General features: G+C 43.8%; 1 protein-coding gene across 1 annotated transcript in view; it reads left to right on the forward strand.

The window, feature by feature from the left end:
- SYT7 (synaptotagmin 7) overlaps positions 1-19123 on the forward strand; it is a 285478-nt gene that overhangs the window by 188652 nt on the left and 77703 nt on the right. The window contains exon 3 of the mRNA XM_054971645.1: positions 13236-13315. Coding sequence (XP_054827620.1) covers positions 13236-13315 — 80 coding nt within the window. The remainder of the gene's footprint in view (positions 1-13235; positions 13316-19123) is intronic.

Below are 19123 nucleotides of genomic sequence, written 5' to 3' on the forward strand. Positions count from 1 at the left end.
TTTCTTGCCTAACAAATGCATACGCAGCACCAATAATTCTCTAGCAAATTTTTCTCATTTGTTGCATGCAGGCTAGGTATTTTCCTTCAAAGTTGAACTTCTGTTGCAAAGTTGAACTTCTGTTGCCTTTGCCCAGCATTTAAGGTACGATACTTTCTACTGGGGGAAAGATGATTTCCTTTGAGGATTCATTGTATTACAGGCACATATTTAATACTGCATGCATGGTGAAAAATTGATTACCATCACCCATCACCCGGCATACACAAATACACTGTGACTGAGCTATTATGTAACTTAATTAAGGTATGTGTGTGTGGGGGGAGGGGGGTTCAATGTAAAATCTGAAGGCCTTATTTCTGTGCTGTACCACAGTAGCATAGAAGCACTCATCTAGATTTCACCATAAGATTGTTCCCTTCTGCTGCAGCATCCCCAACCACTTCATTAATCTTTTGCTCTTATTTTAAGTTCTGTGGGAAAAAATTGTGATAAAACTTGTAATGGTTTGACTGTTCCATATTTCTACCTCTAGTTAGTATGAATAGACTTGTTTATTTTAATAAAACAGGAGTCCAGTAGCACCTTAAAGACTAACAAAAATTATTCCAGCATAACCTTTCATGTGGCAGAGGTCACTTCATCAGATGCATGAATTCTTTATCCATTAGGTAGATACATTTCTACTAAAAGTTGCAAACAACAGAAAGGTGGTGTGGTGGTGGTGGAATTGTTATAAAGAGTCTAATTTAAAACAAAAGATTCTGTTGAAAGAGTAATTAATCCACTTTGAGTGGATGAGGACCACCTCCACCTGTTGATAGAGAGGCAAACTAGAATTAATATAAAATCAAATCTTATCTAAGAAAGTGTAGTGTTAAAATAAGATAAGCAAATCCAACTAGAAAATTACAAGTAGGGGTTCAACAAGGAGTTGCAGGAGGTATTTCATTTCCCCGTCACTCACTATTTCCTTTTTCCCTTCCCTGAAAGCCCCTATAGTATTTCAAATTTTCCTGCTTCTTCCTCTCCTTCCCACCCACCAGACAACCTATATTTATCACACTTATATGTGTTTTGTGCAACAAAAAGTTGATATAACGCAAGTGTATTTTAACTGTCACATAAAGTATGAGCATATCTGAGGAGAAAAACCACCTTATTGTTCAAGGCATCATGTCCTTTCTTTTCTCTCATTGTTTTCTTAGATATACAGGATTTTGTCCGGCTCATATTCCCAGATAGCTAGTATAGTGGTTAGAGTGTCAGACCACGATCTGGGAGACCCAGTTTTAAAGCTTGCTGGGTGACCTTGGGCCAGTCACACACACTCAACCTAATCTACCTCAGAGGGTTTGTTTTGAGGATAAAAAGGAGGAGAGAAGAATTATGTGAGCCACTTTGGATTCCCATTGGGGAGAAAGGTGGAATATAAATAAAGTAAAATAAAAATAAAAAGAGGGCCAAAATATTGTATGATTCCAAAAGTGCAGTTTTTATGTATACGCAAGAGGATACTGGGATATTGATTCCACTGAAATAAATAAGGCTGTGCTAAAAATTATCCTGTTTTGTTTTTCAAGCAGAATTTAGGTATTGGGGGGTGGGTAGAAATTGTTCTCAAAGTGCTTTAAATGTGTATATATTCACCTTCTTCATTCATGTTTAGTACCATTGTTTCCCTTATCTGGAGCTGCTTCACTGCCATTTTTCCTGGTAACGGTTTCTTTCTCCTTAACTGATATTGTGCTGACATGACTGAGAGTAAACAAAAGTCAATTCACAGCGAGGGCTTTGCTTTTTGAACAAGGAAACTTTATTTCAGAACAATTACCAAAAAAATTACCAAAAGTATGTGTGTATGTGTGTTATGTTGACTTTTCAGTATTGCCAAAATTAGTAATTACTTTATAAACCAACTAGTTTTATAACCGTGCTTCACTGCAGTATTTAACTACTTTAAATCCAGTTACCACCTTTCTTCAATTGTCTGCAGTTTCCTTGACCTGATTTTTACCTCAGAACACAGAGTTCATCTACGGTCTTCCTGTGCAGTCCCGCATGGAACTGCACACGCGCAGGCCTGCCAATTTCGGAGGTTTTTTATAGCTCAAAAACACTAAGGGGCACCCTTGCCCTCCAGCGTGCCTGCGCAGCCGTCTTTCCCGCCGAAAACGACTCCTAAAGGGCGGGGCACCCCCGACGTACCCTCAGTTCCTCTTTTGCCGCCGACTGGAGAGGTTCTAGCTCGTTGCTCATCTTATTGAGAGAGGTTATTCTCCCACTGCAATCATGTCGGAGAAGGCCTTATTCAAACAGTGCATTTCGTGTGATTGGAAAATGACTAGATCTGATGGCCATTCTAATTGCTTGTACTGTTTGGGGGAGACCCATAACACACAGGCCTGCAAACACTGCCGTACCTACACTCCGAAGGCCAGAGCAGAGAGGGCGGGTAGACTGCAAGCCTCCTTATGGCAGTGTGCCATGGCGGCGACTGATCCTCTGACTGTGGTTAAGCCTTCCACCACTGCTGGAGCATCTACCCAGCCCAGGCCCAATTCGTCAGGAGCCAAGACACCTTGCTCCTGCTCTCCCCTGGCCCACACCGAGTCCCACCCATCGTAACTGACCACCACAGAAGTGTGAAGTTCTTCGGAACCGACTCTACTTACCTCTTCAGATCTGAGCACTTTGGAGTTGAGACCAACACGCAGTAGGACTCCCTTGGCGTTGGTAGCAGTCACTTCACACTCCCCTTCACGTATAGTTAATCCTGTTCCTATCAGTTATGTTTCCATGTGAAGGCACCTCTCTGTTTGTTGTTTTAGCCACACAAAAAAGCCAGCCCCCACAGGGAGATTGGCAACCTCAGTGAACTTTGAGGGGAAGACTGGGAGGTGCATTTTACCTCAGAACACATGCAATGACTCCCAATAGCAACTGCATACTGTTTAGAATGTTGAGGGTGAGGATCACTCAGGCCACATATGCAAATGACCTTGAAAGACTGGCCCAATCAGGAAAGAGTGGCCGAGCTGGCAGTGGGCAGGGGTGCAAGCAGGCAGCAGCCTGCCAGCCGCAAAGGGAAGCTGTATCCCTTTGAGAAAACACATTTTACCCCTTTTTATCCCCCTTAGGGAGCGGATTTCTTAAAATCCCTTCTTAGTGGGTGTTTATATCATGAAAGGAATGTACTCCCCAAATTTCATGTTTCTAGGTCCAGAGGTTTGGGCTGGGCATTGATGAGTCAGTCAGGACCCTTGTCTTTAAATATATAGATTTACTTTCTGTCTAAATCCCTGGCTAAATATAATACATCCATACTGATGTTCATAAGGAAAATACTCTGCTGATGCAAATTCATGCATGTACCAGAACATTTCTTGATACATACAATCACTTTTTTGCTGCAAGCAATGTATCTGGAAATTACACTCATTTGGTTTTGAATCAGAATCACGTTCGCTGATTAGAATCACCATGCTGCGCACTGACAGAGTGAAATAATGTTTCCGCTATTCTGATTGTGTGAACAAAAGGAGGTTGAAGCACACTGTGGGGGAATTCACCCTTATGAATGATCTTGAATACACGCCCTGTGAATGAGATGCTTAGCAGGTATAACTGAATGCTGCTGCTTCTCCTCAACAGTTGCCCACAATATATAAATTATCATCCTCTTGTGGATTTGACCAAACTATCTCTTGTAACGTATCCTTGTTATAACTAAAAAAACCTGAGTTTTGTTATAAAACAAAGGTATTTCAGAAGCAGCAGAGCAGGTTATGTTTATCTGTGAGCGCCTCTGACACCTGAGACCTAGAGCAGTCTGATCTGCATATTACTCCCTCCTCTTCCAGTCCTCCTGGATGGGGCTGGTGATGCTGCTGGCTGGCCGCTCCCTGCCATCCATCTGCTTCTCATTTTTCGCCATCTCTTTCAGATGCCCTTCTGGGGCTAGAATTATGAAGTTGGACTATGAGAGGCAGGCAAGTGCCTTCTGTCGCTTTTCTGTCAGGTAGCCCCTAAAGAACATTATAAAAAGCATAGAAGCAGAGAGTGCCAGTGAAAGTCAAGGCAGAAAGGAGTTGCCTCTCAAAAGTATCATGCTGACATTCCAATGACATACAGGTTTGCCATTAGGGAAATTCCTGTAGATTTGGAGGCAGGGGTGAAACCTGGGGACAGTATGATTTCGGAAGGGGAGAGAGCTCAGCGGGGTATAAAGTCTTAAAGTCCACCCCCCAAAGCAGCCGTTTCATCCAGAGGAACTGATCTCTGTTGTTTGGAGATCAGTAGTAATTCTGGGAGATCTCCAGTCCCCATTTGGAGGTTAGCAACTCCAGTGACGTAGGCAGAGTCTAGAAGAGCTCTGGGATATGAATTTGGCTATTCTTTCCAGACATTGTGATTTACTTGGGGGAAACTACAGAGCAGTCACTGAATGGCCTAAATAATGTCCACCCCAACAATTACATCACTTGTAAGGAAATCACTAGTTGCAGGGGAATTTTGGCAGCCACTTGTATTTGCCCCAGCAAGCACAATTATCACATCTTTCACTACGGTGACAGGGGTCGCATTAGCCTCTGTTGGGTGCTGCCTGTGATGCTACTGTGAGACATGATACTGTTTGCTGCCCTGCCATTACCAGTTACTTTCTCCCTGATTTTTGCTTCTGCCTGCCCTGATTTTATTTAGGATCCTACACGCGTATCTTCTTGAGCAGTTAATATATATGTGCCCTACAATATTAACAACATTCAGATATCCCCCAACACCCAGGCAAGCTCTCACTTTCTATTGCTTGGGGACAAGGATATCCATTGGGGTCATTAGAGCCAATAAAGTGATAAGAGGTAAAGGACTTTACTCCTCCAATAAAAGAACATAATCTAGAAAGGTCCTCGGACTCCATGCTTTGGATATTCATGCTTTCTATTTGAAGAGGTAATGCTGCTTATTTGTTCAAATTTTATGTATGTATTTATTTGTTGCGTTTGTATTCTTCCCCTTGTCCAAACATCCTGGCACATGGACTAAATTTTACCCTAACAAGAATTCTGTGAGATAGATTGAGAGAGACTGATTGGCTCAGGATCACCCGGTAAGCAGAGCAGAGATTCGATTCTGCGTTTCCCTAATCTAAATCCACTACTTTAGCAACTATACCTCACTGGATTTGAAATCTTCATTTCAGTACCACCTAGAAGAAGACTCCATTGTCATTCAGTTGCTTCAAAAAGTCAATTGACAAGGAAAGTTTATCAAACTGTGACAGAAGAGTTCCATGATAATTTACTAAGAAGCAGCCACAGGACGTCCAGTTAAAATGCTTTTAAATAAACTGATGATATTATTTTAACTTTTTTTTTAACTTTTTTAATTAATTCTTTGCTATGTATTTTTAATTATTGCTCACACACACGAAAAGGCTTTAGGCATTATATTTTACTGTGTTGATTTTTTCAATAATATCACCTCAATTGTGTTTATACAAGCAAAGGCTTATGGTTTAAGAAATGGAAAATAATGTGACTTATTGAAGGCTGTAAGTGAGAGGAGGAGCCTGTATCCAACTGTAGTCTCTCAGCAATCTTAAAATGAAGTGTAAAGAACCAAAAGAGAAAAACCTAAAATCAAGAAGTGGCTGAAATATGCACTAGTTTTGGTACTATACAAAGAGAATAGCATGGTGCAGAATTGCTGTCACTGTACATCACAGTAGTGTCACCAACCTTGCATTTTCCTGCAGGCTCAGAAAGCATTTGCTGAAGAACTGTACATTTCTGTTGTAGGCCATCCTTTTGCAATTATCAGCCCCATTGTTCATGAGCACAGCATTCTGTAATTCACCTGAAGGCTTAGCCAGTTTCTGTCAAGGTGAATGTAGTTTTCAGCAAGTATAAAGAAGATGCAGTTAATTTTTCTTCCCTAAATGAGGCATCTGATTACAGCATCACACCAACAGCTCCTATCTACTTCTGGTTTTTTTCCCCTCCAATGTCTCATTGCCTGCTCTATAGACATTAATCTGACCAGTCAGAGAGAGAGCGAGGAGAAAGAGAGAGAGAGAGTTTTTCCCACTTGGTTTATTTGCAGTCCTCTTCTTATTCGACCACATAGCACTTCTGTTATTTCCAGGCCAAGGACTCTTTCTTTTGTTTCTCTTTCTGCTCTCCTCACCTTATTTGACTCATTTTTCTGTATACTTTAAACTCACTATAGCCCTGTTGTCCCACTCTAAAATACTCAACATCTGCTTTCTTTATTTCTTCACTCAGTATGTTGAGCACCTTAGTCTGAAGATTACTGTGGTGTAAGACCATGCTACATTCATGTATCACTGGATATTGTGCTACCATTGAACTATAGCAAGCATTCACTACAGGGTTTTCCTATCTGGACAAGCTAATCCACCTGTGAATGCTTGCATATCAAACAATAGCACAATATCCAGTAATGTGTGGATGCAGCCCATTAGATATGTGCTCTTGCTCTCTCTCCTCCTTCAGTTCTACTCTCTTTCTTGCCAAGACTCTTGATTCCCTAACTCTTCATCCTGGCTGTCTGTTTCCAACTGTGGCTACTCTTAAAGAGATCCTTTTTTACTCTTCATCACTTACATATTTTGACCTTCTCCAGTCCCATTCTCCTATTGCATTGTCATGAAATATTTCCTAGTGGTAAAGATTTTTTAACTTTCTTCTTGTCCTGTTTGCAACCTTCCACAACATGGTATAGGACATGTCCTCTCCTATTTGTTGGGTTACTTTTGCTCTTTGACTGTCTGCTACCTGTGTAGTTTCATGTGGTGGCCATCACTGCATACATCCCTTCCCACTTTTCTTGCTCCATCCCATTTCCTAAGTGCTCTGATTCATGATCATGCATTGGATTACCGCTTTTAATGCTTACATAGATTTTGCTCAAAACACAGCATGAATAGCAAAAAAAAAAAAGAAGTGTAAATAGTGTCTATTGTGAAAGTTATTTACATTTCCTCACAAACATTACCTGTTTAACTTCCATGTCACAAAAATTCAAGGTGCAGTCTTGTTTGAAGTTGTATAGCAGTAGCTTTTCAAAGATGTCTGCATTTAATGCAGTCACTGTCTTCCTTATATGTAGCCATTAGCAAGCTTAATCCATAGAGCTTAAGTTCGTGATATTTGAGTCAGTGGATCCAAAGAGTGTACATGCTCCATAGGCTGTCTGTGGATCCAAAGAGTGTACATGCTCAATAGGCTGTCTGTGGTTAATGATTATTACTTCTGTGAATGTAACCACTTTGAACAATAGTCCACAAAAACACTTATTGGTGGGCTTGCATGCAGAGAAGATTATGGTATTGAAGCCGGCACAGGAAAGCTTGCAGGTTTACTGTCACAGTGTCTAACTTTCTGAAAATCTCAACTGGATCTTATGCGTTGATGAGTTCTGCCATGCTGTGCATAGATTCAGGCAACCACTTAGTGATGAATCCATATGGTACATTCTGGGTCATCTGTATGAGTTAAACATCCGGTGTGCTCTGCAGCCAGACTTCAGGAATCTGATTCTCCTAAACATCTGAATGTACCTGGGAATGTGTTCAAGCAGTTTAGAAAGATATGGCATCATATGTGCACAGAACATTAAAGGAGGACTATGTTCTGTGCACATTTGGTGCTATATCTGGTGCTATCTAAAGACTGCCTAAGTTTCAGGTAGACTGAACACAGAGGTTCACTTTGACAGAAGTAGTTGCCTCGGACACAAGCATACTTCTCTCTATTGATTCCTGGGGAAAGGGGGGGGGGTGATGGTGGCCTATCAGGAGAGCACCAGCCAGCTACCAGCATTAAAAAAAAACCAGTCTGCATTCATTTCAGCTTCTTACAGTGACTGACTGACAATTTAAAAACTAGCTTTCTGTTGAAAACTGCATTTGTCATCTTTCCATGCTGTGATCTGTTGTTTGTTTTCTTTTACAAACTGAGGAAGGCTTCATTCCTTTGCAGAAGCCCCCTCAAACCCCTCACACACAAAACTCCCTGTCCCATCCCATCCTACAGCTCTGCCATTATTCCCTATAGAGGATTTTTCAGAGAGGGTGGAGTAGCTGTTTTTCAACCAAATGACACTAAAATTGCAGGGGAGCTAGGGTTGCCTGTCCTCCAAAGACCTCCAAGTTTCAAACGAACTGGACCAAGGGATCCAATTCTATGGGCCTATGAACAAGGTGCTCCAGACATTGTACTTGTAAAGAAAAAAGGTGGCTGCCTCCATAAAGAAGGAGGGAGGGAGAAGGAGTAGGGCTGCCAGTTCCCTGGTGGAGACAGGGGATCCTCCACTCCCAGCCTCCGCTCCCTGCCACCAATAGGGTTGTCTGGTCCCCTTACCCTTCTGGCAGGATGGGGGGGGGACCTGGCACTTACCTTTTCTAACTCCTCACATGTGTGTAAAGCACATGTGTGCTCCAGGGGGTCGCGCAATAACATCACTTCTGGGAAGTGATGTCATCGTGCAAGGCCTAAGAGTGCTCCTGTGCTTCATGGCAGACCAATTTGGGCCCCAAATGGGCCCAATTGAGCCCATTTAGGTCCCAAATCAGTCCACAGTGAAACATGGAAGTGCTCCTGGGGCAGCGTGATGATGTCACTCCAGGGAGTGACATTGTCACACTTCCCTGGAAGTGCACCTGCAAGGCCTGTTCCCACCTTTCTCCCCTGCCAACCAAGTGAATGGTGGTGGCAGGTGGGAGCAGGGGATCTCCCACCCCCATTGGGGAACCTGGGATCCCTAGCCACCACTCACCTGGCTGGTGGTGGGTGTGAGACATGGGGAATGATCCCAGGAGGAAGCAATAACAAAATAGCCCTACACAGGGGCCTTCACTTCCTTTGTTGCACCAGGAGTGATGTCACTTCCTTTGTCATGCTTGGAATGACATCATAGTGCACATGCAAATTAAGGACTTCATGAACACCCCCCCACAACCCCCCTTATCCCCTGGTTTTAAGGCTGGAGGACTTGGCAACCCTAAGAAGGAGCCAGCCAGTCCCTGTGCCTGGCTTGTGCTGGCCAGGAGCCGTTTTCTCTATGCCACTGCCCAGGAAATGAGTAGAACTGATGCAAAACAAGATGCCAATTTACAAAACAGTAAATTGCAGTAACAACCTGAAAAAACAATTTTCATGTACATTTTCAGCTTGGGAATTTCATAATGAAAACCTGGCTTGAGCAGTCGAAGTCCTCAGTAGTTCACTAGATTAAGACCTAGCCTTGCACCCTCAGATTTTCAAATAATGGTTCTTCTTGGAGCTTTTAAAAAAGTATTACTATGTTAGATTGCCTAGTCCTGCTGGATTCTATCTGTCATACAGATTTTTCTACTTGAATTCTCATCCTTGAAGAACTAGTTGGTGTTGTAGTTAAACTATTGAACTAGAATCTGGAAGAAGCAAGTTAAAATTCCCACTCTGCCATCCCAGCTCTCTGGGAACTTGCTGGTGACTGTGGGCCAGTCACACACTGTTAGCCTAACTTAGCACATAGCATTGTTTTTAGGGTAAAACAGAAGATAGGAGACCAATGCATGCTACCTTGAGCTTCTTGGACGAAGCATGAGTTTAAAATGCTCATTAGCCTTATGCCGCTAAAGTTTGTTCTCCAACAGATCTCTCCTTGTCCAGCTTCTTGTTTCTTGGGCCATATCATAACTGATTATTAAGAACATACTTCTTGCTTTGGCCATTCTTTTGTTCTTTGTGGTTGTACTTACTATATTTTCACATCTATTTCACAACCCAAGTAAGAAGGACTTCCTTTCTGGAGGTCCTGGCCTGTTCAGGTTCCTGAGATGCTTCAAGTTAAACTGAGATGCTCACTGTGTGCCAGTGCACTTCCACTAAGAGGAGAAAACTGTCTTTCCTTTACACCTGTGTCTCACCTGCTAATTGTTCACTAATTAGCATTAATTGTCTCTTGTCAGCCTGGAATCATGAAGTATGTTAAACCTGCCATCGGATATCACAACCAAATGGCCTTATTATCGAGACCCAATTAGGAACAAAATGCACCCTTCATTATCTTGTGACATGATTTTTTTTTGTTACTGTGAACTTAATTAATTAGAGTTCAATTAATTCTAAAATGGCCTGTTCCTTTCCTGCTGTGGATGTGGCAGTGGAGGTGCAACATAGGCCTTCTGCACTGATTTGCAGGTGTTTTGTGTATTCCAGTGTTTTGAAGGGCATGGAGCACCAAGCAGCAAAAGTGGTGCACTATTTCAATACAGCTATGCTGTGATGATGTAGCAGAGGGAATCCTGACCAGAGAATTCTCATGGACCTCTCTGCCTTGGGGGGGGGGCAGGGGTAGGGAATATGAAGAAAAAAGTTAAATGCTACAATCTTCCAGAGGTTTCAGTTTATAAGCTCCCATACACTGGAATTAGGAAATGAGACAGCAGTGGCCTTTCCCCGTCATTTCTCCTCTTCTCCCTGCATCCTTTCATCTTGACTGCCAGGAGCAAACTCTTTCACAAATTGACAGCAGTGCAGGAGGAGGCCATTGGTGAACTGACACTGATCATCATTGCTTCTGAAGGTCTGAATCAAGTAGCCCCTGAGTGCTGGAAAATTGACAGGGCTAGGCCCAGCTTGCTCCTGGCCACCATTGGCTCATTAGGGCACCAGCCCGCCAGGAAATTTTCCTATATGTTATATTGCCAGTCCACCCCTATTGCAAAATACGAAGGGCCGGGAATCAACCCGTTAACCAAAATTCAATACTGTTTTAGTGACAAGTGCAAAGTGCAAGTGCAATCAATGTAAACAATATACAATAATAATAAATATTGTAAACATAGATACTCAATGTCCGTGTGGTCTATACATAAATAATCCGCAATGGGAGATCCAGAGGTAGGAGAGCAGTATACCAAGGTATCAGGTGAGTAGACCACAGTCCACACTGAAATGGAAGATGGGCATCTGATGCGTGCATATATTTTTCTCAATTCCCGTTTTGTGTTAAAACACTTCTTCTTGGGTACATTAATAACGCAAAGTCACAATTCTCCTGGGCCGTTTCCAGACGGCTTACCTGCCTCCAGAACGTTGCGCCATCTTGCGGGGGAAATGCAAAATATCGCGTTTTCTCACGCGAGTTTTGCGCGACGTCGTGTGACGCCCGTCGGCACGCCCTTCTTCCATTTCAGTGTGGACTGTTGTCTACTCACCTGATACCTTGGCATACTGCTCTCCTACCTCCAGATCTCCCATTGTGGATTATTTATGTATAGACCGCACGGACATTGAGTATCTATGTTTACAGTATTTATTATTATTGTACATTGTTTACATTGATTGCACTTGCACTTTGCACTTGTCACTAAAACAGTATTGAATTTTGGTTAACGGGTTGATTCCCGGCCGGCCCTTTGTATTTTGCAGTACCGACTACCTGGGTTTGTCTTCCCTATTTCTGGTCGTAGTCCACCCCTATTGCCTGCTGTGCAAGAGGCAGGATAGACAAAAGGCATAAGGGAGCATGGGTGAAAGAAGCTACCACTACATGCTCTCCTAATCCAACCACTAATTTAAATGTGCAAGGAAAATTTCTGGCTTTGCAATCCTATAAATGTTTAAGAGAATTTCTGATTTACTTAAAAATGAAAAAAATGAGAGAGATAAGCCACCCTGCCAAATAACTAAACTAGAAACAGAAAAGACAAATTTGAGAATTTGAGAATGTAGTCTCATACAAAGCAAAAACTGCTGTTGCTGCCCTCTCTAATTAATTAGCCCTTTCTCCTAAAGGTAATGCCCTGCTGTAAGTGGCATCATAAAATATTTCTATGTATAGCCTATTGGCTGCTGAAGAATTAGTCACATAGAATATTCACCATTACATATAGGTATGACCAATTACTTTAAATAGGGAATTAGCAAATGACAAATTGCTTGGCAGGCAGAAATAGACAAGAGTATGACTAAAGGCCTTCAAGTTTCAGCTTGGCCATGGGCGCCCTTTAGGAACTAAGCACATGATGAAATGTTTTCCCCCATCATATACATCAGGAATGACAAATCAGTAATTTTTGTGTATCACAATTGCTTAGTGACCCTCCAAATCTTTACAAATAATGTATGTTGATTCCAAAGAACTAAAAACTATGCTCTTATATGTACTTGGGGGTTTTTTTGCAAAGCTCTTTTTAAAAAGAACTCTGCGATCTTCAACTATGATTATGTTTCTTAGCTAATAAATATTACTTTATAGGAACCCTATGATGAAGAAAAGTATATAGCTAAAAAAACCACTTACAGAGTTTGGAGGAAGTTGCAATAATAAAGAACTACTAGGAACATGTTCCTTCTAGGGGAGGAGATAATTAAATTGCAGTGGCCTGATTTTCAGAAGTCAAAGGCACTCAGCCGTTCCAGCTGACTTGATTGTGAACCATGATTAGTCATCTCCATTGAAATCCAGCCTCCTTCTAACTTTGATCCCCCAATATGACTTGAAGTTTACATTACCTAACCTTAGAGGCACAGTTGTTGCCATTGTGGTCTTGGTGCTTCAGTGCACAATTAAGAGACCAGCCTTTTATTCATGGAAAATTGTAATGGAATGCAATACAGCTGTCAGATATGGTGTGCCACACACACTGGTCTCTCTAGCTGACAGAGTATTAAGTCTAGCATGGTGGATATTTAGGGAAGCTTCTGGTCATTTAAAAAAAACTATTCAAATGTCATTATTTTTAAGTGAACCAACAAAAGGCCATACCAACAAACACTACCAGAAAAAAGATGGAAAACAGCACCAAGAACTGGAAGTAATTACACAATCCAGCTCTGGATTTATTGTTTTGCTGTTCCTGTTTTGATTTGGCAAATGCTTCCTTAGCTACTTAGCAGGATTTATCTGCAGAAGGAATGCCTGTGGAATTACAGCACTAAGAAAGAAAGTGTTGAATTACTCAGCTGTAATTAGCATATATGTGTAAGGTTTTTTAAACATATATATGGAGATCACCCCCAAATTACCCAGATCATCTGCTTATGTAAATGTTCTACTTGCAATATGGTCTACAGGAGAAAGCTGGGCTGGATTATCACAAACTGTATGACAGCAAGAATGAGAAAGGGTCTACCTGGATCTCTTGCCATTTCCCTTTTACAGGGAAAATCTTCCCACCCCATAGGCAATCTTTTTCATTTTTTTCTCTTTAATTTCAGGGCAAACGCTATAAAAATTCCTTGGAGACAGCGGGGACACCAGATTCCAGCCGAGGCCGCAGCGAAAAGAAAGTAATCAAGTAAGTCCCAGGAGGAGCACATGATTTGGAGACCTCTGATCACAACCACCACATGGAAAAAACACATCTGAAATATGCTGGCTATTGTGCCTTAAGGCAACCCTGAGCCTACAGAAACTCTATATCCCTATACATGTTTATTTCAACAGCCCCAAACACATTTCCCCATCCCTTCCACTCCCTTTCTGCCACGTTTTTGTTTTATCATACCTAAAAGCCCAGCCATACCTACACCACTTTGTGCATATCAACTCCAAATAGTGCAAATTTTTGCAGTCATTCTTATACCTTCATATACAGCATAGACATACCATGATATTTTCCACCTGGATGTTCTCTACAGTGTTTTAACTTCCAGGCATCTTGAAATGTTTCTTATTCCAATGTTTGCTATCCTGGCCCACTTTTTTAGTATCCCAATTCCTCTGACATTTTGTCCATCCTAAATAATAATATCTTCTTTCTATTTCCCTTACCTCCCCACCCCCGCAAGTTGTCCCATAATTGACAATGCCAATGTATCACTGTTTCCCATGAAGTCTCAAACCCACAAATGCAATGCCTCAAAAACTTCCATCCATGTTACATTTGTGTTGTCTCTCTTCCTCCTACTCTACAGCACATTTGTTCCACTGCACCATCACTATATTTCAGAAAATTTCAGATTCCCTTTCTATCCCAATACATGTGACATCAACAGATACAGATTGCCAAAGAAATCAGTCCAAAATTGCATTGCTGGCCAGAATATTATTTATTATAATTTATTTTATTTTTAACCCGCCCTCCCCGCAAGCGGGCTCAGGATGAGGTACAACATTGATTAAAATACAACAAAATCAATCATAAAAACAGCAGCAGGTAAAATACTGTACCCCTTTCAGGGCAACCAGCGTGAGTGGACTCTCCATACCCCTTGTAGAGGGAGACCAGTGGAAGGCTTGGCAATGATGGGCTAAAATTGGCCTGCACCATATGCGTGGCGGAACATCTCTGTCTTACAGGCCCGCCTAAATGATACAAGATCCTGGCAGGCCCGAGTGTCCTCAGACAGAGAGTTCCACCAGGTTGGGGCCAGGACCAAAAAGGCCCTGGCCCTGGAAGAGGCCAACCAAGCCTCCCTAGGGCCAGGGACCACCAGTAGATGTTTTCCGGTTGAACAAAGTGCTCTCTGGGGCATATACAGGGAGAGACGGTCCCTTAGGTATGCCGGTCCCAGTCCATTTAGGGCTTTATAGATCAAAACCAACACTTTGAACCAGATCCGAAATTCTACTGGGAGCCAGTGAAACTGCTGCAAGATAGGCGTAATGTGTGTCCTACACGAAGCTCCAGTTAGGACACGCGCAGCAGTGTTCTGGACCCATTGAAGTCTCCAGATCAAGCCCAAGGGCAACCCTGCATAGAGCAAGTTACAGTAGTCTAACCTGGAGGTGACCATTGCATGGATCACTGTTGTTAGGTCCTGGGCCGAGAGGTAGGGCACCAGTTGCCGGGCCTGCCAAAGGTGGAAAAAGTCCACCTGAGCCACAGCTGCAATCTGGCCCTCCATAGACAAGGAGGAATCCAGAATCACGCCCAAACTGCTAACTGATGGTACGGGCACAAGTGGTGCCCCCCCACAAAGATCAGGAGAAGGATCCCTGCCTCCGACAGTCCACGGCCCAAGTACAGGACCTCCGTATTCACGGGTTTCAGCTTCAGCCTTCTCTGTTCTACCCACCCAGACACGGCCTCCAGAGCTCTCAACAGGGTGTCACGGGCAGAATCAGGTTGGCCTCCCATCAACAGATACAACTGGGTGTCATCTGCATATTGATGACAACCCAGTCCGAAACTCTGCACCAACTAGGCAAGGGGGTGCATATAAAGATTGAACAACAGGGGAGACAGTATCGCCCCCTGTGGGACACCACACTCCAAAGGTTGGCAAATGGACAGTCTCTCCCCCAGTGCCACCGTCTGTCCCTGACCATGGAGAAAAGAGACAGGCCACTGCAAGGCCATCCCACGAATCCCCACATTGGCGAGGCAGCGGGCCAACAACTCATGGTTAACCGTGTGGAACGATGCTGAAAGGTCTAACAAGCCCTAACCTACCCCGATCCAGGTGCCTACGGAGATCGTTCGTGAGGGCAGCCAATACTGTCTCCGCCCCATGACCTGGACGGAACCCGGACTGGTATGGGTCCAGGACAGAGGTCTCTTCCAGGAACACCTGTAGCTGATCCACCACCACCCGCTCAATCACCTTTCCCAAGAACAGGAGGTTCGATACTGGGCTTTAACTGGACGGGTCAGTGGGGTCCCAAGTTTTTTCAAAAGAGGCCTCACTATGGCTTCCTTTAGCACCCTAGGAAAAACCCTGGAACTCAATTGAGCCCCCAACCCATCGGCACTGGCTTTCACCAGCCATGACGGGCAGGGGTCCAGGGAGCATGTAGTAAGCCTCACCAGCCGCAGGATTCTGTCCACCTCCTCCCGGGAGATGAGGCTGAAGTGATCCAAAAATGGGCCAGAAGACGGCCAAGGGGCCTCCAGTTCCCTTACTGTATCAATCATGGCCGGCAGATCGCAACAGAGAGATGAGATTTTATCTGCAAAAAAGCTCCCGAAAGCCTCACAGCTAATAGCCGAATTTCCAATTTGACGATGTCCCTGCAATAGGAAAACCAAGGACTGAACTACCTGGAACAATTTTGCCAGGCATGAGCTTGCAGACACTATGGAGGCAGCAAAGTATTCCTTCTTTGTCGCCTTCACAACCACTTCATAGGCTTTCATAAATGCTCTATAAGATGTGTTCGCCTCTTCATCCCGATTCCACCAGCACACTCCCTCTAGCCGTCTCAGTTCCTGCTTCATCCTTCGTAGCTCCTCTGTATACCAGGGAGCCAGTCTGACGTGGGGACGGAGAGGGCAATGGGGAGTGATTTCGTTGATGGCTTTCGAGAGACAATCATGCCAGTCCCCCACCAGCTCATCCAACAAACTGCCAGGAGGCATTGGATCCCGCAGGGCATTCTGGAAGCCATAAGTCTCTGCGGGCGAGCATAAATCTGCTCACCACCCATGCAGGAGGGGGCTGGCACACCCAGACCAGCCCTCAGGACATGGTGGTCTCCATGGCACCGCTTTAATAGTGTCCAGGTCCACCTGAATCCCTGCCCCAAAGATCAAATCCAGCATGTGGCCTGCTTGATGCATAGGAGCTGAAACAAATTGGGAGAGTCCCAATGCTGCCATGGAAGACATCAGGTCCAAAGCCTGAGAAGAGGCAGCGTCATCAACATGGACATTGAAATCACCCAGGACCAACAGCCTAGGATGATCCAACACCCACCCCAACACCGCCTCTAACAAGCTCAACAGGGTAGCTACTGCTAGGCAGTCGCTACACCAAGTAGATTGCCAAACTCTCCTCAGCGAAGGAGAGAGACTCTCGAATGAGTATTGCCACCCCGACCATCCGTCCAGGACTGATGAAGTACCGAGAACCCTGGGGGAGCCAGCTCTTTCAAGGCGACCATCTCACCCTCCCTCACCCAGGTCTTGGTCTAACTATCAGCACTTGATAATACTGGTCAGAACAAAGCTGCAGCCTTTCCCCCGTCTCACAAGTTCTCCATGGACGCAACCCAGGCTTGGGCAGACACACAGTAGCTTTTGGGAATGGCTTGCATTAAAAAAGAAGAGCCCAAAAGGGCTCGGAAAGTTGCCACAAGGGGAGGGGAGGGGAGGGGAGGAAAAGCTCCTGCCTTTCTCCCAAGCTTTTTTCCTCTGTACAAAAGGAGGGGGGGAGTTTCCCATTTTGTCTGCTCCACATGGAGGTATTTTGTGCATGTGAGGCAGCAGAAATGGGAAAATTACCCCCTCACTGTTTTTAAAGTTGAAAATGGGTCTTCATTCAATCTAACCCTTTCCTTTTTTCCTATGTTAGCAATTCAGTAGGGTGAGATTTTGTTATTATTTTATATGAATATGTCACCATGAGATGATGTTTTTCCTGTCACAGTTCTATTATTATAGTTTCTTATAAATGAACTTGCACATCATGAAATTGATATTTAGCTCACCTTCAAGAATGATTTCTTGCTTCCAGAGTAAGATTTGAGTGCTTTGGGGAGTCAAAGCTCCCTTCGTTAGACTCTCAAAAGCTTATACCCTGGAAATCTTGTTGGTGCTACTGGGTTTGAATTTTGCTCTTCTGCTGCAGACCAACATGGCTACCCACTCCAAACTACCTTCTTGCTTCCAGAAAACAGAATTCAGTACCAGTTTCACAGTATGGCTAGTGTTTTGCTGCCAATGGGTTGGATCCCATGATTCATCAGCAGAAAATGCTGGGTCACCAGTCTTGCCATTCTCCTCCTCCCCAGCAGTCATTTCCAACCATGGGATGGAACCTATGTGAAGTAATAGTCACATTGGTTGGGAGGTTGTAGTGGTGAGAGAGAAGAGGGTGAAATCACTCCTTCTTGTCCATTGTAATTTCAACTGGCCCCCACCCCTGTTATGCAGCTTTCTAACCCATGTGACTACATGAGTCCTGCAAACCCAGGAATAATTTTTCCCAGAGTCATAACAGCTGCTGGGGGGAGGGGTGTATAAGGGTGGCAAACAATCCTTGCACAGTCCTCTCAAGAGGGCTTGCTCTGGATATGACCCAATACGATTATAAATTCTCACCTTTGGTTCCCCTCTGCTACTTGTCTGTGTGTTGCCATATCTAATTTTTAAAAGGGACACAGTGGATATTTGTTCCATGGAGTTCATTCAGGAGGCTGGAGTATGCTGAATTAAGGGACACTAAGTTTTCCCTGGAAAGCTACGGTAATCTGGTACAAGGGAAGTTCACTCAAGAGTGTGGACATCTGGCACTTTCTGCCTTGTATCTCCTCCTTCTGGGTACAAAAAAGCCCACTTGGATGGTGATACTCAAGTAAATGGACTGGTGACATTTGTTTATGTCTGTGTACATATGTGTGTTTGCTTGTGCATGCATCTATGTGTGATTGTGCAGATATATGTGCATATTGTACAAATGAGTGCTGATGTGTACATATTTGTGTACTGTGCATATGTGCATTTCTGCATATATATGTGTTGTTTGTGCAGGTATGAAAAAGGTGTGCTTGTGTATATATACATTGGTGGGTCTCTAAATACATGGGCCTATCGCTAATTTGAGACTCTTGGCCATTCTGCCTTCCTTTAGCTGAACTTGTAGTGAGCCAAAATATTGGCTGAAGAGTTCAGAGGTCATGTTCTTTGATCAAAAGTATGTAACACTGACTGTTGTCTCCCTGGTATGCTTCAGACTTGGCTGGCTGTGTGTATACTCTGCTGTCAGCAGAGACCATGAACTATAATGCCTGAGTATAGGCCAAGACCACTACAAAACAACAACTCTAAGGCCCTTTTTCTCATGAAGAGTCAATAGGCAGTGAAACAGCCACCAGCAAACATATGGAAAGCATGAAACCCTCTTTGCTCCACTGCAGCTGGAAAAAAATGTCCCTTGCTCAGCCCCCATAGCCACATTAAGATAGATCTCTGTAGTGCCTCTGATCCAAAGCTCAGCAGGGCAGGTGATATATGAGGAAACAGACAGGCAGCGATATACAGCTGAGAGGCTTTGTCTCTTGCTTTTTACTTCTCTGCTTTCCTACCTCCTTGCAACCTTTTTTTCTCCCCGTTTCCATTCTCTAGCCTCTGTGAATGAGTCTTATGCTCCTTGGTGAAATGCAGCAGCCCTTTATACCAGGCTTTTCATCTCCCCTCTCTAGAAGTCTCAAGAGGCCTGTG

The sequence above is a fragment of the Eublepharis macularius genome, chromosome 2, assembly GCF_028583425.1.
Source record: "Eublepharis macularius isolate TG4126 chromosome 2, MPM_Emac_v1.0, whole genome shotgun sequence".
Lineage (NCBI taxonomy): Eukaryota > Metazoa > Chordata > Lepidosauria > Squamata > Eublepharidae > Eublepharis > Eublepharis macularius.